This window comes from Pseudophryne corroboree, chromosome 7, assembly GCF_028390025.1.
Source record: "Pseudophryne corroboree isolate aPseCor3 chromosome 7, aPseCor3.hap2, whole genome shotgun sequence".
NCBI lineage: Eukaryota > Metazoa > Chordata > Amphibia > Anura > Myobatrachidae > Pseudophryne > Pseudophryne corroboree.
Genome location: NC_086450.1, coordinates 334,707,894 through 334,729,691, shown reverse-complemented (window position 1 = coordinate 334,729,691; position 21,798 = coordinate 334,707,894). Strand labels below are relative to the sequence as shown.

Genomic DNA, 21,798 nt, shown 5'->3' with positions numbered 1-21,798 from the left:
AAGCCCTCTCACCACACATTATCTATTGTGTCAATGCAACAGCGTTGGAAAACCAGCATCGGAACCTTAAATTGCACCGATTTTGCACCAGAATTCTCACACAAATGAGCATTTTTGTTCACATCCCCATAGGCGTGTGTGAGAAAATATGTTTTAGGGTTTACTGTATGTGCAACATACTGTAGGAGCACCCTGAATTTTGGACATCACCCCCAATTGAACTGTCACCTATATGTTACCTACTTATAATGTAAACATTTCTATAATGAACAGATCTTACTGTATATAGCCTAATATATGTCAAAACAGTTTTTTTTAGTACTGTCAAGACATGGGAACTTGTACAGTACACTTATATTTGTCAGTTGAGTTTGCTCCATAATGTTATTTTTCTTATGTGTACAATAAGTACAAGATAGTGTCCAGGCTTTTTATTATGTATATATTTGTTATGCAAAGTTTCACTTTTGCACACATAGCTTTACAAATTGTCTTACAATGTAACAAATACTCACATGAACTTGAGCTCTGATTCTCTTCTCACCAAGACTTCTCGAAGTCGCTGGATTTTCGTCATTTCCATCTCAATTTCCTCTGGCGTCATGGTCGTTTCAGCCATAGACACAATGTCAAGTTGATCTGCTTGTGCAAGAAAATATATGTCATTAGATTAATTACAAGTAAGTAAGTCAGTCTTAAAATGACAGTAACATTTAAATGACAACTGTAGTAAACCCTGCCCTTGTTTCTAATGATCTACGTTACTTTGCCCAGTTATATATCGTTCATCCCTTCAAATCTGGGTGTTTTCACAATAATCTTAATATTCATATGTTTTTAAATTCCTAATGGTGCAACAGTACTACGTTAAAGTAATTCTGCATCAGTATCAGCACATATCCTAAATAATAAAAGGCTAACTCTGCTCCTCACCTCTCTGGGGGGGGGGATTCAAGTGTTTTGTGCACCGCCGGCTACTAGATGGCACCCGATGGAGCAATGCAAGTGTCACTCCGTTCAGGCATGCACAGCCACCTGCACTGACATTACTGTTATGTTGTTCCATTATTTTGATGAGTTGGTAACTAGTATGTACTATAGTTCAATCACTTATGTGTCAGAATGGAAAAGATAGATAGATAGATAGATAGATAGATAGACAGACAGACAGACAGACAGACAGACAGACAGACAGATAGATAGATAGATAGATAGATAGATGTGTGCAAATATATTTTTTATTTCTTTTTGCATGCAGGGTAAATAGTACTGTCTGCTTTTGCATGTAGCCCACAAATGCTGGACAGCTTTATTTTTTACACTGCAATTTAGATATTAGTTTGGACATGTTCCTCCTGCAGTGCGCCATTGTTTCCCCAAGGTCCAAAGTTACTTGCTATATTTGCTTTGCTTCCAACACTGAATTAGCCCCATTAACTTTATTTTTATTTTTTTGATCTGTAGATTTTTCATTCCCGCCCCCATAATTTGTGATCTACAGTATGTAGTGGGGTGTTATAAGTAAAAGGACTGTGTGGATATATTTGAAATGATTCATGTTTGTAAGTAAAGCAAAAAAGCATGCAACCGGACAAAACCATGTTGTACTGCAGGTGGCGCATATGTAACATGTGCAGAGAGATTTAGATTTGGGTGGGTTACATTTTTTTCTATGCAGGGTAAATAGTGGCTGCTTTTGCATGTAGCCCACAAATGTTAGCTTTAGTTTTATACTGCAATTTCAGTTTGAACACATGCCACCCAAATCTAACTCTCTCTGTACATGTGACAACATAGTTTTTCCCAGTTGCTTGATACTTTGCTTTACTTACAAACATGAATCAGGCCCAGTATCTTTGGTTGTTTTTGCACTGAAATGTTTCGGCAGAAAGCTCAGGCAAAATAACCATAGTGTTGCATGTTTGTGCTGCATTTGTGTAATATCTATCTATACAGCAAATTGTGTTGTAATTAAAAATGTTACAATCATTTTCAGTTTTCTTGATAGACCTAGTGCAGTACACACATACAATTTCATCAAACACACTGGTTTTATAGTTACTCTTTTATCTACTGTAGAATAATACAATCAGAGTCTGAAATACTATCTTTAAGTTTGTCTAGTTTCTGATTCTCTGCAGAAGATAGATGTCAGGGGCAAGCTGGGTTATACACAGACAAACACAGTGGAATGTACAAGAGTCAGGTTAGCAAAGGTGCATTGCAGGAAATGACTGTGCTATATATAACACCAGTATAGGAGAGGAGGTCACCATCAACTGTTTCTTGAATGACACCTGCAGAGTCCTCTTTTCTACAAATCACTCTTTCCTATCAGAATGTTGTAATCTAAATGATCAGTTGGATTTTGCAGTATAAACTATATAAAATAAAATTAAAATAAATAAAGGTGCCACAATTTCAGCAGGACAGTCCCACTATTTGGTCGCTATACTACTGTCCCACCTGCGGGCCACGCTGCCTTTGGCACTCTCACCAATAGTTAAATATTAAAAGGTATGTATGACCATTTTTATTTTTTACTATGAATAATCCACAGTACCTGATTCTCTAGGGTTCCGGTATGAATGGTCGACCATGTTATGGTCGACAGTCATTAGGTCGACCACTATTGGTCGACATTGACATGGTCGACATGGACACATGGTCGACACATGAAAATGGTCGACACATGAAAGGTCGACATATGAAAAGGTCGACATGCGTTTTTTAACTTTTTTGGGTGTCGTTTTTTGCGTAAAGTGACTGGGAACCCCAATTAGTGCACCGCGTCCCCTCGCATGGCTCGCCATGCTTCGGGCATGGTGCCTTCGCTCCGCTACCGCTTCACTCGGCACACTTTACCGTTCCAATCGTAGTCCATGTGGATCGTAAAGTATGGAAAAGTTCCCCAAAAGAAAATTTAAAGTTAAAAAACTCATGTCGACCTTTTCATGTGTCGACCTTTCATGTGTCGACCATTTTCATGTGTCGACCATGTGTCCATGTCGACCATGTCAATGTCGATCAATAGAGGTCGACCTAATGACTGTCGACCATAACATGGTCGACCATGTGAACGGATACCATTCTGGTTCCGGTATGAATGGTCGACCATTTTCATGTGTCGACCATGTGTCCATGTCGACCATGTCAATGTCGACCATTAGTGGTCGACCTAATGACTGTCGACCATAACATGTTTGACCATGTGAACGGATACCATTCTCTAGTGGGGTGGGTGGCGTGTTTGATGATTCACAGGTAGGGGTGAGTGGGTGCATCCCATGGCTGCTGATTTTCGAGGGAGGAAGGAAGGATGGGCTTTGGAGTTATGCTGTGTGGGGTGATCCCTGTATGGGTCCCTGTATGGGTATTAATCCCAATATGATATCAGGACCACTGTCCTGTGCTGATGGTCCTGTTCAGTGGCAAAACAGCAGCGGATACTGATACTACAGAGTGTTGGAAAGGTAATTGACTGTGTAACTGCCAATTTATTCCTATTCAGTTGATAACATGCTCAGCCAGTGGGATTCAGGCATATCCGCAGATACTGTGCACGTACGTATCTAGCAAATTTCCGCATACTGTGCATGCATGCACCAGAGAAAGAACCTGGTGACTTTGCACTTGCCGATTGAGATAAGTACCGCAAATGGATTGATCAACCCGTTAATAGACCACACTTTTTGTGAAATAGGCATTTGTGGGTGGTAACCACATGGGCAGTGGGTGGGGCTTGGGGTAAGGGATGAGACAAAGGGGTGGGGGCCCTGTCTGTTTCATGTGTACTGGGCCCCACCTATTCATATGGGATTTTATGCTGTAAATAGCAAGTAACAACACTGTGCACCTTTGTACGTGTGAGACTTTAAATTGGCTGAGATATTTTGCAGTATTTCTCAACTAAAGTTTTTTGATTGATGATGATAGCAATTGTATTATGCATGTTCTTGTATACAATGGGGCGATTCAATTGTATTAGCTCGCCCCGTCATGCCATATCACCAGTCTCTTTAGAATGGGCGATAAGAAATTGCTTTCCCGGAGCTGGGCGCCCATTCCGTTTTTGCGCTGACCATGCCCAGATAGACAGGGATTAGCCACTTAAGCAGCTAAAATCATCTCCGCTATTGGTTGTGACAGGGAAAATGCACAAAAAGACCCAATGCCGGAGGGTTGAGCAGAAATAATAGGTGCCCACGGAATTTGCGCCCAAATGAAGCAACAATTTAACTGGTCCATCACAAGGAAGGTGCCTAAAAGGGCACCTAAAAATAATTGAATTCCCCCCCAATAAGTCAAAGAAAATAGTTGACTTGATAAAAAAAATAAAACTTCTGATCCATAAACCCAAGTTGTGTTACGTTGTACTAAGCACATGCTCTAGGTGGCAGCATATTACCTCTGAATATATATTTTATAGGGATGGTGTAGATCAGGGCTGGCCAAACCAGTCCTCGAGATCTACCAACAGTTCACATTTTCCAGACCACCTAGCTGGTGCACAGGTGTAGTCATTACTAATTAAGATGTGCTGCATTCATTCCTAACTGACAATTCTACAGATCTCCAGGAGGCCTGGAAAACATGAACGGTTGGTAGATCTCGAGGACCGGTTTGGCCAGCCCTGGTGTAGATAAACTGAGCTATTTTATACCAATGAAGCTTACATCTAGAGGTGTTTTAGTACTGTATGTACATGGTTCCTTTGGTGTACACATCATACTCTAAAGCCATAGTTCTCAGTCTTCTCACCATATCTCAACAATAAACCATGGCCGTGAGATGTATAAAGCTGCGTTATGGGGATTACTTGTATCAGCGCATGTTATGTGCAGCTGATATCACTTCTACCCTGTGTATTAATGAGGAGATGTGCACTCGTCTTTATTGGCACTGCTAGCTACAAGATAGCGCGGGCAAATGTATGAATGGCCAGTGGCACTGACCGTTCCAACAGCTGCAGCTATTGATTTTGACAGCTGCAGCTGTCATTGCCCATACACCACAGCAGTGAGATCAACATCCCTGGCTATGGCGGCTGCTGGGCCCCCCGGGCTGTGCATGGGAAATCTTGCAATGCTTGTGAGATCTAGTGTAATCCCAGTAGTGCCGGCCGGGAGGAGAGACACAGCGCATCAGCACTAGGCTGATGCACTGTGGGGTCTGGCAGGGATCGCTGGAGGGGAGCGTTTTCACTCCCCCACTCCAGCAGACGGTACTGCTTCCCACTTTGCCTCGATAAAGAGGTGAAGCAAGAAGAGCTAAAGTGGGACGAGCTACAGTATAGCAGCATGATCCTATAGATTAATCAGGGTACTTCAGTCATTAATGTAACCACAAACAACATTCCATTTATTAGTAAATAAAAAAACAATGCAAAAAGTTGTGAGGTATTTAAAGTATTGAAATACTTAAGGAGTGGTATGGTATAAACTTATTTATGTCAGGGTATACACACTGGCGTCACAAGGTGGGTGCTGGGGGGGGGTGCGGCCCGCACCTAGGTGACACCCGCCGAGGGGTGACACCAAAGTGCCAGCTCCTGCTCAGTGACAGGAGTCAGGTGCTGCAATGTAACATTACGTGCAGCAACCCAGCTTCTATCACCGTGCAGGAGCAGGCAACAGAGACACGCTGATCTCAGGGAGCACCCCGGACCCCCGAAGTGACGAAAATGCGGGTCAGGGTGCTTAGCCATGCCCCCCCTGCGAAGCCACACACCTCCCAAGGATCGCTGCTTAGCCCCTTCCCTTCCCGTGAAGCCAAGCCCCTACCGCAACCGCACCGGGTGCAAATGAGGTGAGTGACGCCTCTGGGTATACATTAGAGGTTACTCAGCATAAAATAATATACTTAAGTAAAGTTAAACTACATGCTAAGAAAAGCTGTTGAATGCTATAAAGGAGTACAGGAGGATTAATCACTAGTTTACACGATGTTATACTACTACAGTGGCATTGTACTTACTTTCATATGCTTATGCGTCAATCATCGAAAAGTAAGTAGCAAATCTGTGCGTCTTAAAGTGAAAGCCTATCCCACTCACTGTTCTAGCATCTGGAGATACAATAGTCATTACTAACACTGGCATTTGTGTCAGTCCCATGCTAAGTGCAAGACATTTGTCTGAAACAGGTTTCCTTTACCTGTACACATGACTCAGAATGCTGGAAGGGTTAGATACACACTCACATCAGAAACAGCCGCTCTGTGCATCTTGATACTCGCTGCCCAGAAATGCTATTTTGCATTAGTCTCTGTTCACACAAGATGCAACGCACACACTTTCTTGCAACTTTGTACACATAGGGGGTCATTCCGAGTTGTTCGCTCGTTGCCGATTTTCGCTATATTGCGATTAGTCGCTTACTGCGCATGCGCAAGGTTTGCAGAGCGCATGCGCTTAGTTATTTTACACAAAAGTTAGGCATTTTACTCACGGCATAACCAGGATTTTTCATCGTTCTGGTGATCGTACTGTGATCGACAGGAAGTGGGTGGGTGTTTCTGGGCGGAAACTTGCCGTTTTCAGGGCGTGTGCGAAAAAACGCTGGCGTTTCTGGGAAAACGCGGGAGTGGCTGGAGAAACGGGGGAGTGTCTGGGTGAACGCTGGGTGTGTTTGTGACGTCAAACCAGGAACAAAACTGACTGAACTGATCGCAGTGGCTGAGTAAGTCTGGAGCTACTCAGAAACTGCTAAGAAATTTCTATTCGCAATTCTGCGAATCTTTCGTTCGCAATTCTGCTAAGCTAAGATACACTCCCAGAGGGCGGCGGCTTAGCGTGTGCAATGCTGCTAAAAGCAGCTAGCGAGCGAACAACTCGGAATGAGGGCCATAATGTGGTGCACATGCATACCATGTTTTGCGATTCAGATAATACTTGCCTACTCTCCCGGAACCTGTGGAAGACACCCGATCCCTTGGGCAGTCCCCCGCACTCCCAGGATAGTAGCTACCCCTCCCACATTCCGCCCACTCTTTAGTGAAGTGAGCAGAATTGGAAGAATAATACCGGGAGTCTGTGGTCAGCGTGGAGGGGGTGGGGCCTAACGATGCCATTATATTCTAATTACATCATTTTTGCCTATTCAAAAATGCAGAATTTGCAGCATTTTGCCTAATGACACAAATAGTCCATCCCCTCCACCTGCATCTACTCTCTGGGCTTCTCGTGGAGAGGAAGCTACAGAAGTATTTAATTATTATTTATTAACAGCTTCTTATATAGCGCAGCATATTCCGTTGCGTTTTACAATTGGAACAACAGTACTAGAACAAAACTGGGTAAAAAGAGACAGACATAGAGGTAGGAAGGCCCTGCTCGCAAGCTTACAATCTATAGAGAAATAGGCATTGATACACAATGATAGATGCTACCTACTGTATAATGGTTCACCAGATTGCTAGGTTCTTAATGGGTTGTATGATATGATCACCCAGCAATGTTGGCCAAGGGTCAGGAGGGTGTGAGAGTAAAGAAAGACAAGATATGTGATGTTATGTGTACTGTACAGAGAGGATGTAATTAGATAGAGAAGCTCTGAAGGTTATGTGGGTGGGTCTGGAATTTGATAGGCTTGATTTGAAGAGGTGAGTTTTTAGGGAACGTTTAAAGTTTTGGAGACTAGAGGTGAGTCTTATTGTGCTTGGGATGAGGTGAGTTTTCAGGGAACGTTTAAAGGTTTGGAGACTAGAGGTGAGTCTTATTGTGCTTGGGATGAGGTGAGTTTTCAGGGAACGTTTAAAGGTTTGGAGACTAGAGGTGAGTCTTATTGTGCGTGGGAGGGCATTCCATAGAGTGGGTGAAGCCCGGGTAAAGTCCTGGAATTTTGAGTGTGAACAAGTAATGCTTGTGGATGAGAGATGCAGATCTTGTGCAGAGCAGAGAGGACGGGCAGGGAGATATATTGAGATGAGTGAAGAGATCAATAGCATGTTGGTGCAATTTGGTTAATAAGTAGGTAAGTATGATTCAGATGCATGAGTAGCCGGATCACAATCGGGAGATGCAGCCGTTTTCACAGATGCATCCGACTCAGACCCTGTGTGTGCACCAGCAACACTTTTTATTTGAAGTGTGTGTGTGTGTGTGTGTGTGTGTGTGTGTGTGTGTGTATCATATGCCTTATATAGCATACTACCATTGCTGCAAAGACAAACATAAGTGGAATGACAATCAATACCAGTGTTCTTTACAGCTATCTACAGAATAAGATTAATAAATGTATTTATTTATTATCAGTTATTTATATAGCACACACATATTCCGCAGCGCTTTTACAGAGAATATTTGCCCATTCACATCAGTCCCTGCCCCAGCAGAGCTTACAATCTACATGCCCTACCTTCACGCTAGGGTTAATTTTTTGTTGGGAGCCAATTAACCTGTCAGTATATTTTTGGAAAGTGTGAGGAAACTGGAGTACCCGAAGTACATGGAGAATATATAAACTCCACACAGTTAGGGCAATGGTGGGAATCGAACCCATGACCTCAGTGCTGTGAGGCAGTAATGCTAACCATTACACCATCCATACTGCCCCAAATACAATTACATGTGTATGTATTACGTACTCCATTGTGATAAGATAATGAAGGAAAGAAACAATGATTGCGTTGATGGCTTAAATGTTCAAAAGAATAGTGAATTATACTGCCGGCACAAAGAAAGCTCAGCATGCATCTGTTTATAGGAATCTGTGATTATTTCCATATGTACAAATCATGCATATAATATGCTTATTAGTACTAAGTGCCTAATGAAATGCTGAAGCAGAGCTGACAATAAACCACCATGTCTGTGAACGTGCTATGTCCAGCACCGGAAATTAATGTCTGCCACAATTCCATCTCCATTCCACGCAAAGCAAAAACTTAATAGAAGACTGCAACTGTAGCCTCCAAATGGAACACGACTGGGCAGAAGAGCGCTCATCAATTATCCTCAGAATGAAAAGGCCGATTGAAATTCAGCATGTCACTTTCCTCATAGCAGCTGTCATTTTCTGTCAGCTTTAGCCTTTATAAAATTATTCATTAAAATAATCACTGTAAAGTACAATAGCTATTAACTATATTTTTAAGTAAACTTGTAATAATAAAAACGCTTGTTAGAAAACAGGAGCCAAGGAAACAAGACAGTAACTGTCAGCACAATTTTGGGGAGCATACATATATACTCACAGTATGTGAGAGATCCTAAAAAGTTACTCACATCCATATTCCATATTTTTTAAATAATCTTATTGCAAGGTGTTCCGTATGATTTTTTAGCATTCTATGCATAAAGGGTATGAACAGCGGTCGGAAGGGGACAGCATATGGCGAGATGCCATACACTCACTTCCAGGGACGGATCGAGGCACATTTCATAGGAGCGGCTGCGCAGGGCACCCAACTCCTAAGCATCAGTTATGTAGAAAATGACACCGGTTCATCAGCCAATCAGCTCGCGGACCGGTGGTGGCTCCTGATTGGCTGTTGGACCGCAAGCTATGATTGGCTCATGAACCGGCGCCTTACTTGACTTACCCGCTGGAGACCGGGCCCTCACAGCATGCTGGGACCAGTGGAGACAGCAGTGGTGAGTATCTGACACTGGGGACATATTTGTACATGGCGCTGGGGGCATATGTGTAACAGGCACTGGGGGTATATGTGTATCTGGTGCTGGGGACATATGTGTAACTGGTATTGGGGGTATATGTGTATCTGGTACTGGGGGCATATGTGTAACTGGCACTGGGGGTATATGTGTATCTGGCACTGGAAGCATATGTGTATCTGGCACTGGGGGTGTATGTGTATCTGGCACTGGGGGCATATGTGTAACTGGCACTGGGAGTATATGTGTATCTGGCAGTGGGGGCATATGTGTAACTGGCACGGGGGGTGTATGTGTATCTGGCACTGGGAGTATATGTGTAACTAGCGCTGGGGGCATATGTGTATCTGGCGCTGGCTAATATGTGTAATCGGCGCTGGGGGCATAAGTGTATCTGGTGCTGGGGGCATATGTGTATCTGGTGCTGTGGGCATATAATGTGTAGCTGGCACTGTGGGGGCATATAATGTGTATCTGGTGCTGTGGGGGAATATAATGTGTATCCGGCGCTGTTGGGGCATATAATGTATATCAGGCATTGCACTGTGGAGGCATATAATATGTATCTGGCATTGCACTGTGGGGGCATATAATGTGTATCTGGCATTGCACTGTGGGGGCACATAATGTGTATCTGGCATTGCATTGTGGGGCATATAATGTGTATTTGGCGTATTTGGCACTGTGGGGGCATATTATGTGTATCTGGCACTGTGGGGGCATATTATGTGTGTGTGGCATTGCACTACTGGGGGTATATGTGTATCTGCCACTGTTTGGGGCATATTATGATATTATGTGTATCTGGCATTGAACTGTGGGGGCATATTATGTGTATCTGGCATTGCACTTCGGAGGCATATTATGTGTATCTGGCATTGCACTACTGGGGGCATATGTGTATCTGACACTGCTGGTGGCATATGTGTATCTGACACTGCTGGTGGCATATGTGTATCTGGCACTGCTGGTGGCATATGTGTATCTGGCACTGCTGGTGGCATATGTGTATCTGGCACTGCTGGGGGCATATGTGTTTCTGGCACTGCTGGGGGCATATGTTTATCTGGCACTGCACTATTGGGGCATATGTGCATCTGACACTGCACTACTGGGAGCATATGTGTATCTGGCACTGCTGGTGGCATATGTGTATCTGGCACTGCTGGGAGCATATGTGCATCTGGCACTGCTGGAGGCATATGTGTATCTGCCACTGCATTATTGGGGGCATATGTGCATCTGACACTGCACTACTGGAGGCATATGTGTATCTGACATTGCACTGCTGGGGGCATATGTGTATCTGGCACTATTGGGGGCATATTTGTATCTGGCACTGCACTGCTAGGGGGTTAGGTGTATCAGCCACTGTTGTAGGCACATGTGTATCTGGCACTACACTATTGGGGGCGTATGTGTATCTGGCACTCTATTGGTGTCATTATGTGTATCTGGCACTATACTGGAATCATTATGTGTATCTGGCACTATACTGGAATGTTATGTGTATCTGACATTATACTGAGGACATTATATGTAAGGAAACCTACTGTGGGTGTTATGTGTAAGGCTGCTTATTGTGTGTGTAGAGGGGTGTGTGAAAATATATTTATAGTTTGATAATATAAAGTTGCAAAGCCACACCCACTTTTCCAGGGGCGCGCACATTTGGGGGTACTGGGTGCTTCGAAATTTCTCGCTCAGGGTGCTAGTAGGCCTGGAGCTGGCCCTGCTCACTTCTCCTACAGCTTTGAGTGTTAAGCAATCAAATTCCATTCCCTTACATTTTCCACACTGTTGGAGAAAGTTGGTCTGCAGAACTTGCTGAGTTACCAAGCAAATGATGGACCAGGGACCGTAGGAGGTCCTATTTTCTCCATCCTATCATCCAACTCCTAAATCTGTTTCCATTTGTTCACTTTTCACCAAATGTAACTGGAACAGAAGTTAGATATGCAGCGGTTGGGAATACAGTATATATATATATATATATATATATATATATATATATATATATATATAAACAAAGTGAAAAAAGGCGCCTCCTAGTGCAATACTGATAGTATGATCAACCTCCACCAATAACACCCTATAAGTGGGAGGTGTACCGTAATCAGTGGTCTTAAACCACCTTAAAGCAGCGTGTATAGATCCAATACTTTTCCCCGATTCTGATAATTCATTTTCTGGGTACAGTGGTCACTCAGATGTCCCGAGGCTCAATTCTCATAATCGCCCAGATGCAAGAAAATGAGAAGCAAAACGACCATAGTGTAGTAAAGTTTAAAAAACACACATATTTATTTGGTATAACACATAAAGTAAGTAGTTGCCCGTACCATATAAAAGAATAAAAACAGCTTATCTGATATCAAATATGTCAGTCCATCGGTCTGTCACTCAACGCGTTTCGTCCGTTGCTTACTGCAGGACTTCCTCAGCAGTGTGTACAGAAAGGCCCCCTAGGACCTCTATTTATACCCCTCTTAATGGGGAAGATTGCTTCAAAATGCCCGCGAAATTACCGGAAGTGACATCACTTCCGGTCCCGATTAAAAAAAACAAAAAACTTTTTTTTTTCTTTCTTTTTTTTCCCTTTCCTTCCTTTTTTTTTCTTCTTTTTTTTTTTCTTTTTCCAGTCATTATAATGCTGTGATGATAATATTTATATATTAAAATGCCCCCACAACAGTGCATCAAGGTGCTGACTTTTAGAAAATTACATCCATTGAGAGGCGTCCCCGCTCCCGCTGCCCGTGACCGCCGGAAGTCACGAGCAGGCCGGGCAACGCTTCCGCCCTCAGTTGCTCCAGCGTCAGGCGCATCTACAGAGCATGCGCAGGACTAGGCCGGACACATGCTCTGTAGATGCGCCTGACGCTGGAGCAACTGAGGGCGGAAGCGTTGCCCGGCCTGCTCGTGACTTCCGGCGGTCACTGGCAGCGGGAGCGGGGACGCCTCTCAATGGATGTAATTTTCTAAAAGTCAGCACCTTGATGCACTGTTGTGGGGGCATTTTAATATATAAATATTATCATCACAGCATTATAATGACTGGAAAAAGAAAGGAAAAAAAAGAAGAAAAAAAAGGAAGGAGAGGGGGAAAAAAAAGTTTTTTTTTTTTTTTTAATCAGGACCGGAAGTGATGTCACTTCCGGTAATTTCGTGAGCATTTTGAAGCAATCTTCCCCATTAAGAGGGGTATAAATAGAGGTCCTAGGGGGCCTTTCTGTACACACTCCTGAGGAAGTCCTGCAGTAAGCAACGGACGAAACGCGTTGAGTGACAGACCGATGGACTGACATATTTGATATCAGATAAGCTGTTTTTATTCTTTTATATGGTACGGGCAACTACTTACTTTATGTGTTATACCAAATAAATATGTGTGTTTTTTAAACTTTACTACACTATGGTCGTTTTGCTTCTCATTTTTTTGCATCTGGGCGATTATGAGAATTGAGCCTCGGGACATCTGAGTGACCACTGTACCCAGAAAATGAATTTTCAGAATCGGGGAAAAGTATTGGATCTATACACGCTGCTTTAAGGTGGTTTAAGACCACTGATTACGGTACACCTCCCACTTATAGGGTGTTATTGGTGGAGGTTGATCATACTATCAGTATTGCACTAGGAGGCGCCTTTTTTCACTTTGTTTTTGTAGATTTTAAGAAGACCTGACTGAACAGCGGGCCATTTGGAAAAATAGGCAGCCACCCAGGGAATTAAAGGGAAAGTGCTCTGAATTAAACCTATACGCTATTAACCCAGCCAACTGTCTGGAGGAAGGTTTTCTACGCTCCGAATATCACCCTTTGGAGATATATATATATATATATATATATATATTGTAGGCAAATAAGTGGCACTCACCAGGCTTTCTTATGAAGAAATAAAACGGTCCTTTATTAGATCCTACGTTTCGGGATTAACCCCGTCATCAGGGACAGCATGAACATTAATGCACAGTGTAATGCAACAACGACGGGGTTACTCCCGAAACGTAGGATCTAATAAAGGACCGTTTTATTTCTTCATAAGAAAGCCTGGTGAGTGCCACTTATTTGCCTACAATACAATAGCTCTAAGGAGCTTAAGAAGGCACCGCAGCAAGTACTATATTATCCAGGAGGGAGTGCCGGACAACTGGACATTGTGTAATTGGAAATAGCAGGCTGTGTGCAACAGAGCTAGTTCCTTGTCAAGGCACCTGTGGATTATTGATTAATCCCTCACTGCAGCATATGGTCAGCACGGAACTAAGCTCTATATATTGTTTTTAAACCACTGGGTGATTTTTTAATATCCAGCATTTAGTCACTTAGCATCAACAGTGATTAATATTTTTTGCTACCGCCATGGCTACTCCTTTAAATGTGATGGAGCTGATGCCTGATCTTTCCTTTATGGGAGCATTAGAAACTCTAAGCTTCTCTGATATGGAAGCGGACAACATCTTACTCAAGCAACAATTGGATGACGACGTGGCAGCACCAATCCCAGAGGTGCTTTTCAAACAGTGGCTCAGATTAAAACAACGTGAATGTGATTACCTATATCATGGTATCACATTATCAGATTACTATAAATACAAACAGCTCCCTCGGGGCTTTAGGATCAAGAATATGCCCACTATTGGACGATATAACCTAGCATTCTGCCGCCGGTGGATTGCAATACTTAACAAGTGTTCCATGGACTTAGTCCTATTGGTTGTAGAGGAGGCTACGAGAGAATTGAATGTAACAAAGACCAAATTATTGGAATTTGAAACAACTCATAAGAGTGCTTTGCTTGCTGACACCAGTACTAATTGGATGGATCGCCTCAACACACAGATGGCTCAATACAAACGGGAATTAATTGCCTTCAAAAAAGATAAACTACGAAAAGTACAGCTTGATTATGAACAACGGAGAGTATATTCATGAGTGTCTAATACCAACCCCCCGGCTGACAGACCAAGAGCCCACCAATATCGGAGACAGAGGACCCGGTTTAGAGATACAGAGGGTTCCAGTACGTCCCTCAGTGAAGCAGAAGCGGCACCAAGTACCTCCAACAATTCGGATCACCCTTTAGGGGTTCTAACCAGATCTGCTATTTGTCCAAAAACCAACGCAAGAGGACGAGGCGGGCGAGGCAAAACCAAAGAATATACAAGCAAAAAACCGCCACGCCGATAGATGATCTAGTGTTCAATCTCTCTTCCACCCCCCTAACTCCCGCAGAACACTGTATATTATCAAAAGGGCTATCATTTGTACCCACTACACACATGGAGTCATTTGAGTGGAAAGTGAGCACATATAAACTCAATAGAACGTTACGTTTAAAAGACCACTTTGGAAAACAAATTAATTCAAGTCCACCAGTATCCGGTAGTGAAATTCCACCACAATTAAAGAAAATCCTGCCAAAATCCAAGTTCGACCCTACGACACAAAATTCTGCTATACGAACTTTTACACGACTCTTGGATATAGAGGGTCAGGAGATGATTAAGACACCTGGCCGAGCTAATAACCTGGATAAGGAAGAGATGACGGCCATTAAATCTCTATCAGAACGAAAAGATATCATTATCCGCCCCGCCGATAAAGGCGGTGCGGTGGTGGTACAGAATTTAGATGATTACAGATCGGAATGTAATAGACAATTATTGGATGCCACCACTTACGAACTATTATCTAAAGACCCTAGTGGGGTGTTTAAGAAAGAATTAGATACTGTGCTACTACAGGCAGTTAAAGATAATATAATCAATGACCAACTACGTTTGGCATTAACGGTTGACTGTCCGGTTGTGCCTCTATTCTATGTGGTCCCAAAGGTTCACAAAGATCCTAAAAAACCCCCGGGGCGTCCCATTGTATCGGGGAGAGGCTCATTATATCAACCGATTTCTGTGTTTTTGGATTCAATTTTAAATCCGTGTATTAAACTAATTCCTTCTTATTTACAGGAAACCACTGCATTGTTAAACAAATTGAGTGAAGTGGTGGTTACTCCCCCTTCGGTGGTATTGTGCAGTGTAGATGTGGCTAGCCTCTATACCTGCATACCGCACGAAGCAGGTGTAGAGGCAGTCAGGTCACTTATAGTGGACAATCCTCACTATGTGGGACCACCGGTGGATTTTTTCCTTAAATTGCTGTTTATGGTGTTGACGCGTAATTTCTTCTTACATGATGGTAGATTTTATCTACAGAGGGCGGGTTGTGCGATGGGGTCCTCGGTGGCCCCATCGTACGCGAACGCCTTCATGTATGCTGTTGAACAACAACTTTTTTGGAGACAGGGTATACTATTGTCTAATATCCAATTGTATGTCAGATATATAGATGATCTGCTTATTGTTTGGTCTGGCACTATAGTAGATCTTCGCAAGATACTAGATGAGCATAATCAGTCTGATAGTGTGGTTAAACTGTCATATGATATCAGTATGGAGTCAGTACATTATTTGGATGTCAAAATTACAGTGGATGAACACCATTTGAGCACTACATTATTTGTTAAGGGTACCGATATAAACACTATCTTAAGGAATGACAGTTTTCATCCCCTGTCTCTTCGTAATAGTCTGCCCTATTCACAGATGTTGAGGGTTAGACGTATTACATCAGACCCCACCATGGTAGAACCAGCTTTGGATCAGATGGTAGATACATTCTTAGAAAGAGGATATGACAGACAGCTATTACTGAGTACCAAAAATAGAGTGTTAAAAATCCCACGAGCTGACACCCTCAAATATCAGCCGCAGACAACAGCCCAACAGCGGTCCAGAAGTAGTACCATGGGTGAGTCTTTATACGGATAAGAGTTCCACTCTAACCAAAAGGGCCAAAAAATGGTGGCCTATGGTAAATACTGATGGGGACCTACCCTTATTACAGCAAGCTAAATTATTACCTAGTCACACCAGAGGTAGGAACTTGAAAGATCGATTGGTCAAATTGGACATCACAGGAATGGGTAAGAAGCACCCCTCGCACTTCTTAAGTAGGAGGAATGGTTGCTATAGATGCTTGGGATGTGTGACCTGTAGAGCACTATCAGTTGGCAATACATTTTGTCACCCCCATACAGGGAAGCGTTTTGAGATTAAATATCCTGTTACATGTAGTACCACCTTTGTCGTGTATATGCTGACCTGTCCCTGCGGGTTGGCATATATCGGCAAAACACAGCGCTAATTCAAAGAACGCATGGCGCAACATAGGACAGCAATCAGGCATGCGTTGGGAGTCTGGTAGCAGCGATCAGCCTGTTGCCAGACATTGTTTTGAAGCAAGACACAGTATAGCAAGCATGAGATCAATTATTATTGACCACGTCCCCTTGAAAATTCAGGGGGGGGGGGGGGGTAATCGTGCTAAAATATTATTACAAACAGAATGTAGGTGGATTTATGCCCTAGATACAATAGCACCTCGAGGGCTAAATGAGAGTCTTGGGTTACAATGCTTTTTGTAAATTACATGTTTCTAACAACTAAGATCCGTTGATAGGGGGTACCAATATAATGGTGAGCAATATAGTATGTTATAATAGAAGACTACTTTAAGCTAATACACTGTATAGATGTGTTAGGATAACTGCTGTGGTACGTTTGTTTTTAATGTGATTGATAACATGAATTGTTTATGTGTTGCATAGCAACCGAGCAGTGTGGGCTGTGTGCGCCGGGGGACGCCGCCGGATGACGTCATGGGCTCCGTCTAGCAGAGTGTGGATACGTGTACGGCGAGAAGTCCAGCGGCGCCGAAGGCAGGCGTCCTCCGGGTGTCACAGGTAAGACTGCTGGATTGCGTTTGGGGGAGGGTATATATGTTTGTTGCATTACACTGTGCATTAATGTTCATGCTGTCCCTGACGACGGGGTTACTCCCGAAACGTAGGATCTAATAAAGGACCGTTTTATTTCTTCATAAGAAAGCCTGGTGAGTGCCACTTATTTGCCTACAATACAATAGCTCTAAGGAGCTTAAGAAGGCACCGCAGCAAGTACTATATTATCCAGGAGGGAGTGCCGGACAACTGGACATTGTATATATATATATATATATATATATACATACATACACTGCTCAAAAAAATAATGGGAACACTAAAATAACACATCCTAGATCTGAATTAATGAAATCTTCTTATTAAATACTTTGTTCTTTACATAGTTTAATGTGCTGACAACAAAATCACACAAAAATTATCAATGGAAATCAAATTTATTAACCCATGGAGATCTGGATTTGGAGTCACACTCAAAATTAAAGTGGAAAAACACACTACAGGCTGATCCAACTTTGATGTAATGTCCTTAAAACAAGTCAAAATGAGGCTCAGTAGTGTGTGTGGCCTCCACGTGCCTGTATGACCTCCCTACAACGCCTGGGCATGCTCCTGATGAGGTGGCGGATGGTCTCCTGAGTGATCTCCTCCTAGACCTGGACTAAAGCATCTTCCAACTCCTGGACAGTCTGTGTTGGTGGATGGAGCGAGACATGATGTCCCAGATGTGCTCAATTGGATTCAGGTCTGGGGAACGGGCGGGCCAGTCCATAGCATCAATGCCTTCGTCTTGCAGGAACTGCTGACACACTCCAGCCACATGAGGTCTAGCATTGTCTTGCATTAGGAGAAACCCAGGGCCAACCACACCAGCATATGGTCTCCCAAGGGGTCTGAGGATCTCATCTCGGTACCTAATGGCAGTCAGGCTACATCTGGCGAGCACATGGAGGGCTGTGCGGCTCCCCAAAGAAATGACACCCCACACCATTACTGACCCACTGCCAAACCGGTCATGCTGGAGGATGTTGCAGGCAGCAGAACGTTCTCCTTGGCGTCTCCAGACTCTGTCACGTCTGTCACATGTGCTCAGTGAGAACCTGCTTTCATCTCTGAAGAGCACAGGGCGCCAGTGGCGAATTTGCCAATCTTGGTGTTCTCTGGCAAATGCCAAACGTCCTGCACGTGTTGGGCTGTAAGCACAACCCCCACCTGTGGACGTCGGGCCCTCATACCACCCTCATGGAGTCTGTTTCTGATTGTTGAGTAGACACATGCACATTTGTGGCTTGCTGGAGGTCATTTTGCAGGGCTCTGGCAGTGCTCCTCCTGTTCCTCCTTGCACAAAGGCGGAGGTAGCGGTCCTGCTGCTGGGTTGTTGCCCGCCTACAGCCTCCTCCACGTCTCCTGATGTACTGGCCTGTCTCCTGGTAGCGCCTCCATGCTCTGGACACTATGCTGACAGACACAGCAAACCTTCTTGCCACAGCTCGCATTGATGTGCCATCCTGGATGAGCTGCACTACCTGAGCCACTTGTGTGGGTTGTAGACTCCGTCTCATGCTACCACTAGAGTGAAAGCACCGCCAGCTTTCAAAGTGACCAAAACATCAGCCAGAAAGCATAGGAGCTGAGAAGTGGTCTGTGGTCACCACCTGCAGAACAACTCCTTTATTGGGGGTGTCTTGCTAATTGCCTATAATTCCCACCTATTGTCTATTCCATCTGCACAACAGCATGTGAAATTGATTGTCAATCAGTGTTGCTTCCTAAGTGGACAGTTTGATTTCACAGAAGTGTTAAGTGTTCCCTTTATTTTTTTGAGCAGTGTATATATATTAGAGATGAGCGCCTGAAATTTTTCGGGTTTTGTGTTTTGGTTTTGGGTTCGGTTCCGCGGCCGTGTTTTGGGTTCGAACGCGTTTTGACAAAACCTCACCGAATTTTTTTTGTCGGATTCGGGTGTGTTTTGGATTCGGGTGTTTTTTTCAAAAAACACTAAAAAACAGCTTAAATCATAGAATTTGGGGGTCATTTTGATCCCAAAGTATTATTAACCTCAAAAACCATAATTTACACTCATTTTCAGTCTATTCTGAATACCTCACACCTCACAATATTATTTTTAGTCCTAAAATTTGCACTGAGGTCGCTGTGTGAGTAAGATAAGCGACCCTAGTGGCCGACACAAACACCGGGCCCATCTAGGAGTGGCACTGCAGTGTCACGCAGGATGTCCCTTCCAAAAAACCCTCCCCAAACAGCACATGACGCAAAGAAAAAAAGAGGCGCAATGAGGTAGCTGTGTGAGTAAGATTAGCGACCCTAGTGGCCGACACAAACACCGGGCCCATCTAGGAGTGGCACTGCAGTGTCACGCAGGATGGCCCTTCCAAAAAACCCTCCCCAAACAGCACATGACGCAAAGAAAAAAAGAGGCGCAATGAGGTAGCTGTGTGAGTAAGATTAGCGACCCTAGTGGCCGACACAAACACCGGGCCCATCTAGGAGTGGCACTGCAGTGTCACGCAGGATGTCCCTTCCAAAAAACCCTCCCCAAACAGCACATGACGCAAAGAAAAAAAGAGGCGCAATGAGGTAGCTGTGTGAGTAAGATTAGCGACCCTAGTGGCCGACACAAACACCGGGCCCATCTAGGAGTGGCACTGCAGTGTCACGCAGGATGTCCCTTCCAAAAAACCCTCCCCAAACAGCACATGACGCAAAGAAAAAAAGAGGCGCAATGAGGTAGCTGACTGTGTGAGTAAGATTAGCGACCCTAGTGGCCGACACAAACACCGGGCCCATCTAGGAGTGGCACTGCAGTGTCACGCAGGATGTCCCTTCCAAAAAACCCTCCCCAATCAGCACATGATGCAAAGAAAAAGAAAAGAAAAAAGAGGTGCAAGATGGAATTGTCCTTGGGCCCTCCCACCCACCCTTATGTTGTATAAACAAAACAGGACATGCACACTTTAACCAACCCATCATTTCAGTGACAGGGTCTGCCACACGACTGTGACTGATATGACGGGTTGGTTTGGACCCCCCCCAAAAAAGAAGCAATTAATCTCTCCTTGCACAAACTGGCTCTACAGAGGCAAGATGTCCACCTCATCTTCACCCTCCGATATATCACCGTGTACATCCCCCTCCTCACAGATTATCAATTCGTCCCCACTGGAATCCACCATCTCAGCTCCCTGTGTACTTTGTGGAGGCAATTGCTGCTGGTCAATGTCTCCGCGGAGGAATTGATTATAATTCATTTTAATGAACATCATCTTCTCCACATTTTCTGGATGTAACCTCGTACGCCGATTGCTGACAAGGTGAGCGGCGGCACTAAACACTCTTTCGGAGTACACACTTGTGGGAGGGCAACTTAGGTAGAATAAAGCCAGTTTGTGCAAGGGCCTCCAAATTGCCTCTTTTTCCTGCCAGTATAAGTACGGACTGTGTGACGTGCCTACTTGGATGCGGTCACTCATATAATCCTCCACCATTCTATCAATGTTGAGAGAATCATATGCAGTGACAGTAGACGACATGTCCGTAATCGTTGTCAGGTCCTTCAGTCCGGACCAGATGTCAGCATCAGCAGTCGCTCCAGACTGCCCTGCATCACCGCCAGCGGGTGGGCTCGGAATTCTGAGCCTTTTCCTCGCACCCCCAGTTGCGGGAGAATGTGAAGGAGGAGATGTTGACAGGTCGCGTTCCGCTTGACTTGACAATTTTGTCACCAGCAGGTCTTTCAACCCCAGCAGACTTGTGTCTGCCGGAAAGAGAGATCCAAGGTAGGCTTTAAATCTAGGATCGAGCACGGTGGCCAAAATGTAGTGCTCTGATTTCAACAGATTGACCACCCGTGAATCCTTGTTAAGCGAATTAAGGGCTGCATCCACAAGTCCCACATGCCTAGCGGAATCGCTCCCTTTTAGCTCCTTCTTCAATGCCTCCAGCTTCTTCTGCAAAAGCCTGATGAGGGGAATGACCTGACTCAGGCTGGCAGTGTCTGAACTGACTTCACGTGTGGCAAGTTCAAAGGGCATCAGAACCTTGCACAACGTTGAAATCATTCTCCACTGCACTTGAGACAGGTGCATTCCACCTCCTATATCGTGCTCAATTGTATAGGCTTGAATGGCCTTTTGCTGCTCCTCCAACCTCTGAAGCATATAGAGGGTTGAATTCCACCTCGTTACCACTTCTTGCTTCAGATGATGGCAGGGCAGGTTCAGTAGTTTTTGGTGGTGCTCCAGTCTTCTGTACGTGGTGCCTGTACGCCGAAAGTGTCCCGCAATTCTTCTGGCCACCGACAGCATCTCTTGCACGCCCCTGTCGTTTTTTAAAAAATTCTGCACCACCAAATTCAAGGT

The 21,798-nt window shown here is 44.1% G+C and overlaps 1 protein-coding gene across 2 annotated transcripts in view; it reads right to left on the bottom strand.

Moving 5' to 3' along the window:
* The window catches only part of BMERB1 (bMERB domain containing 1), a 501,937-nt gene that overhangs the window by 188,850 nt on the left and 291,289 nt on the right, over positions 1-21,798 (bottom strand). Inside the window, exon 2 of one of the 2 annotated variants that reach the window (XM_063934360.1) lies at positions 516-642. In XM_063934360.1, the coding sequence (XP_063790430.1) occupies positions 516-642 (127 nt within the window). The remainder of the gene's footprint in view (positions 1-515; positions 643-21,798) is intronic. The other variant, XM_063934361.1, reaches the window with a different exon arrangement.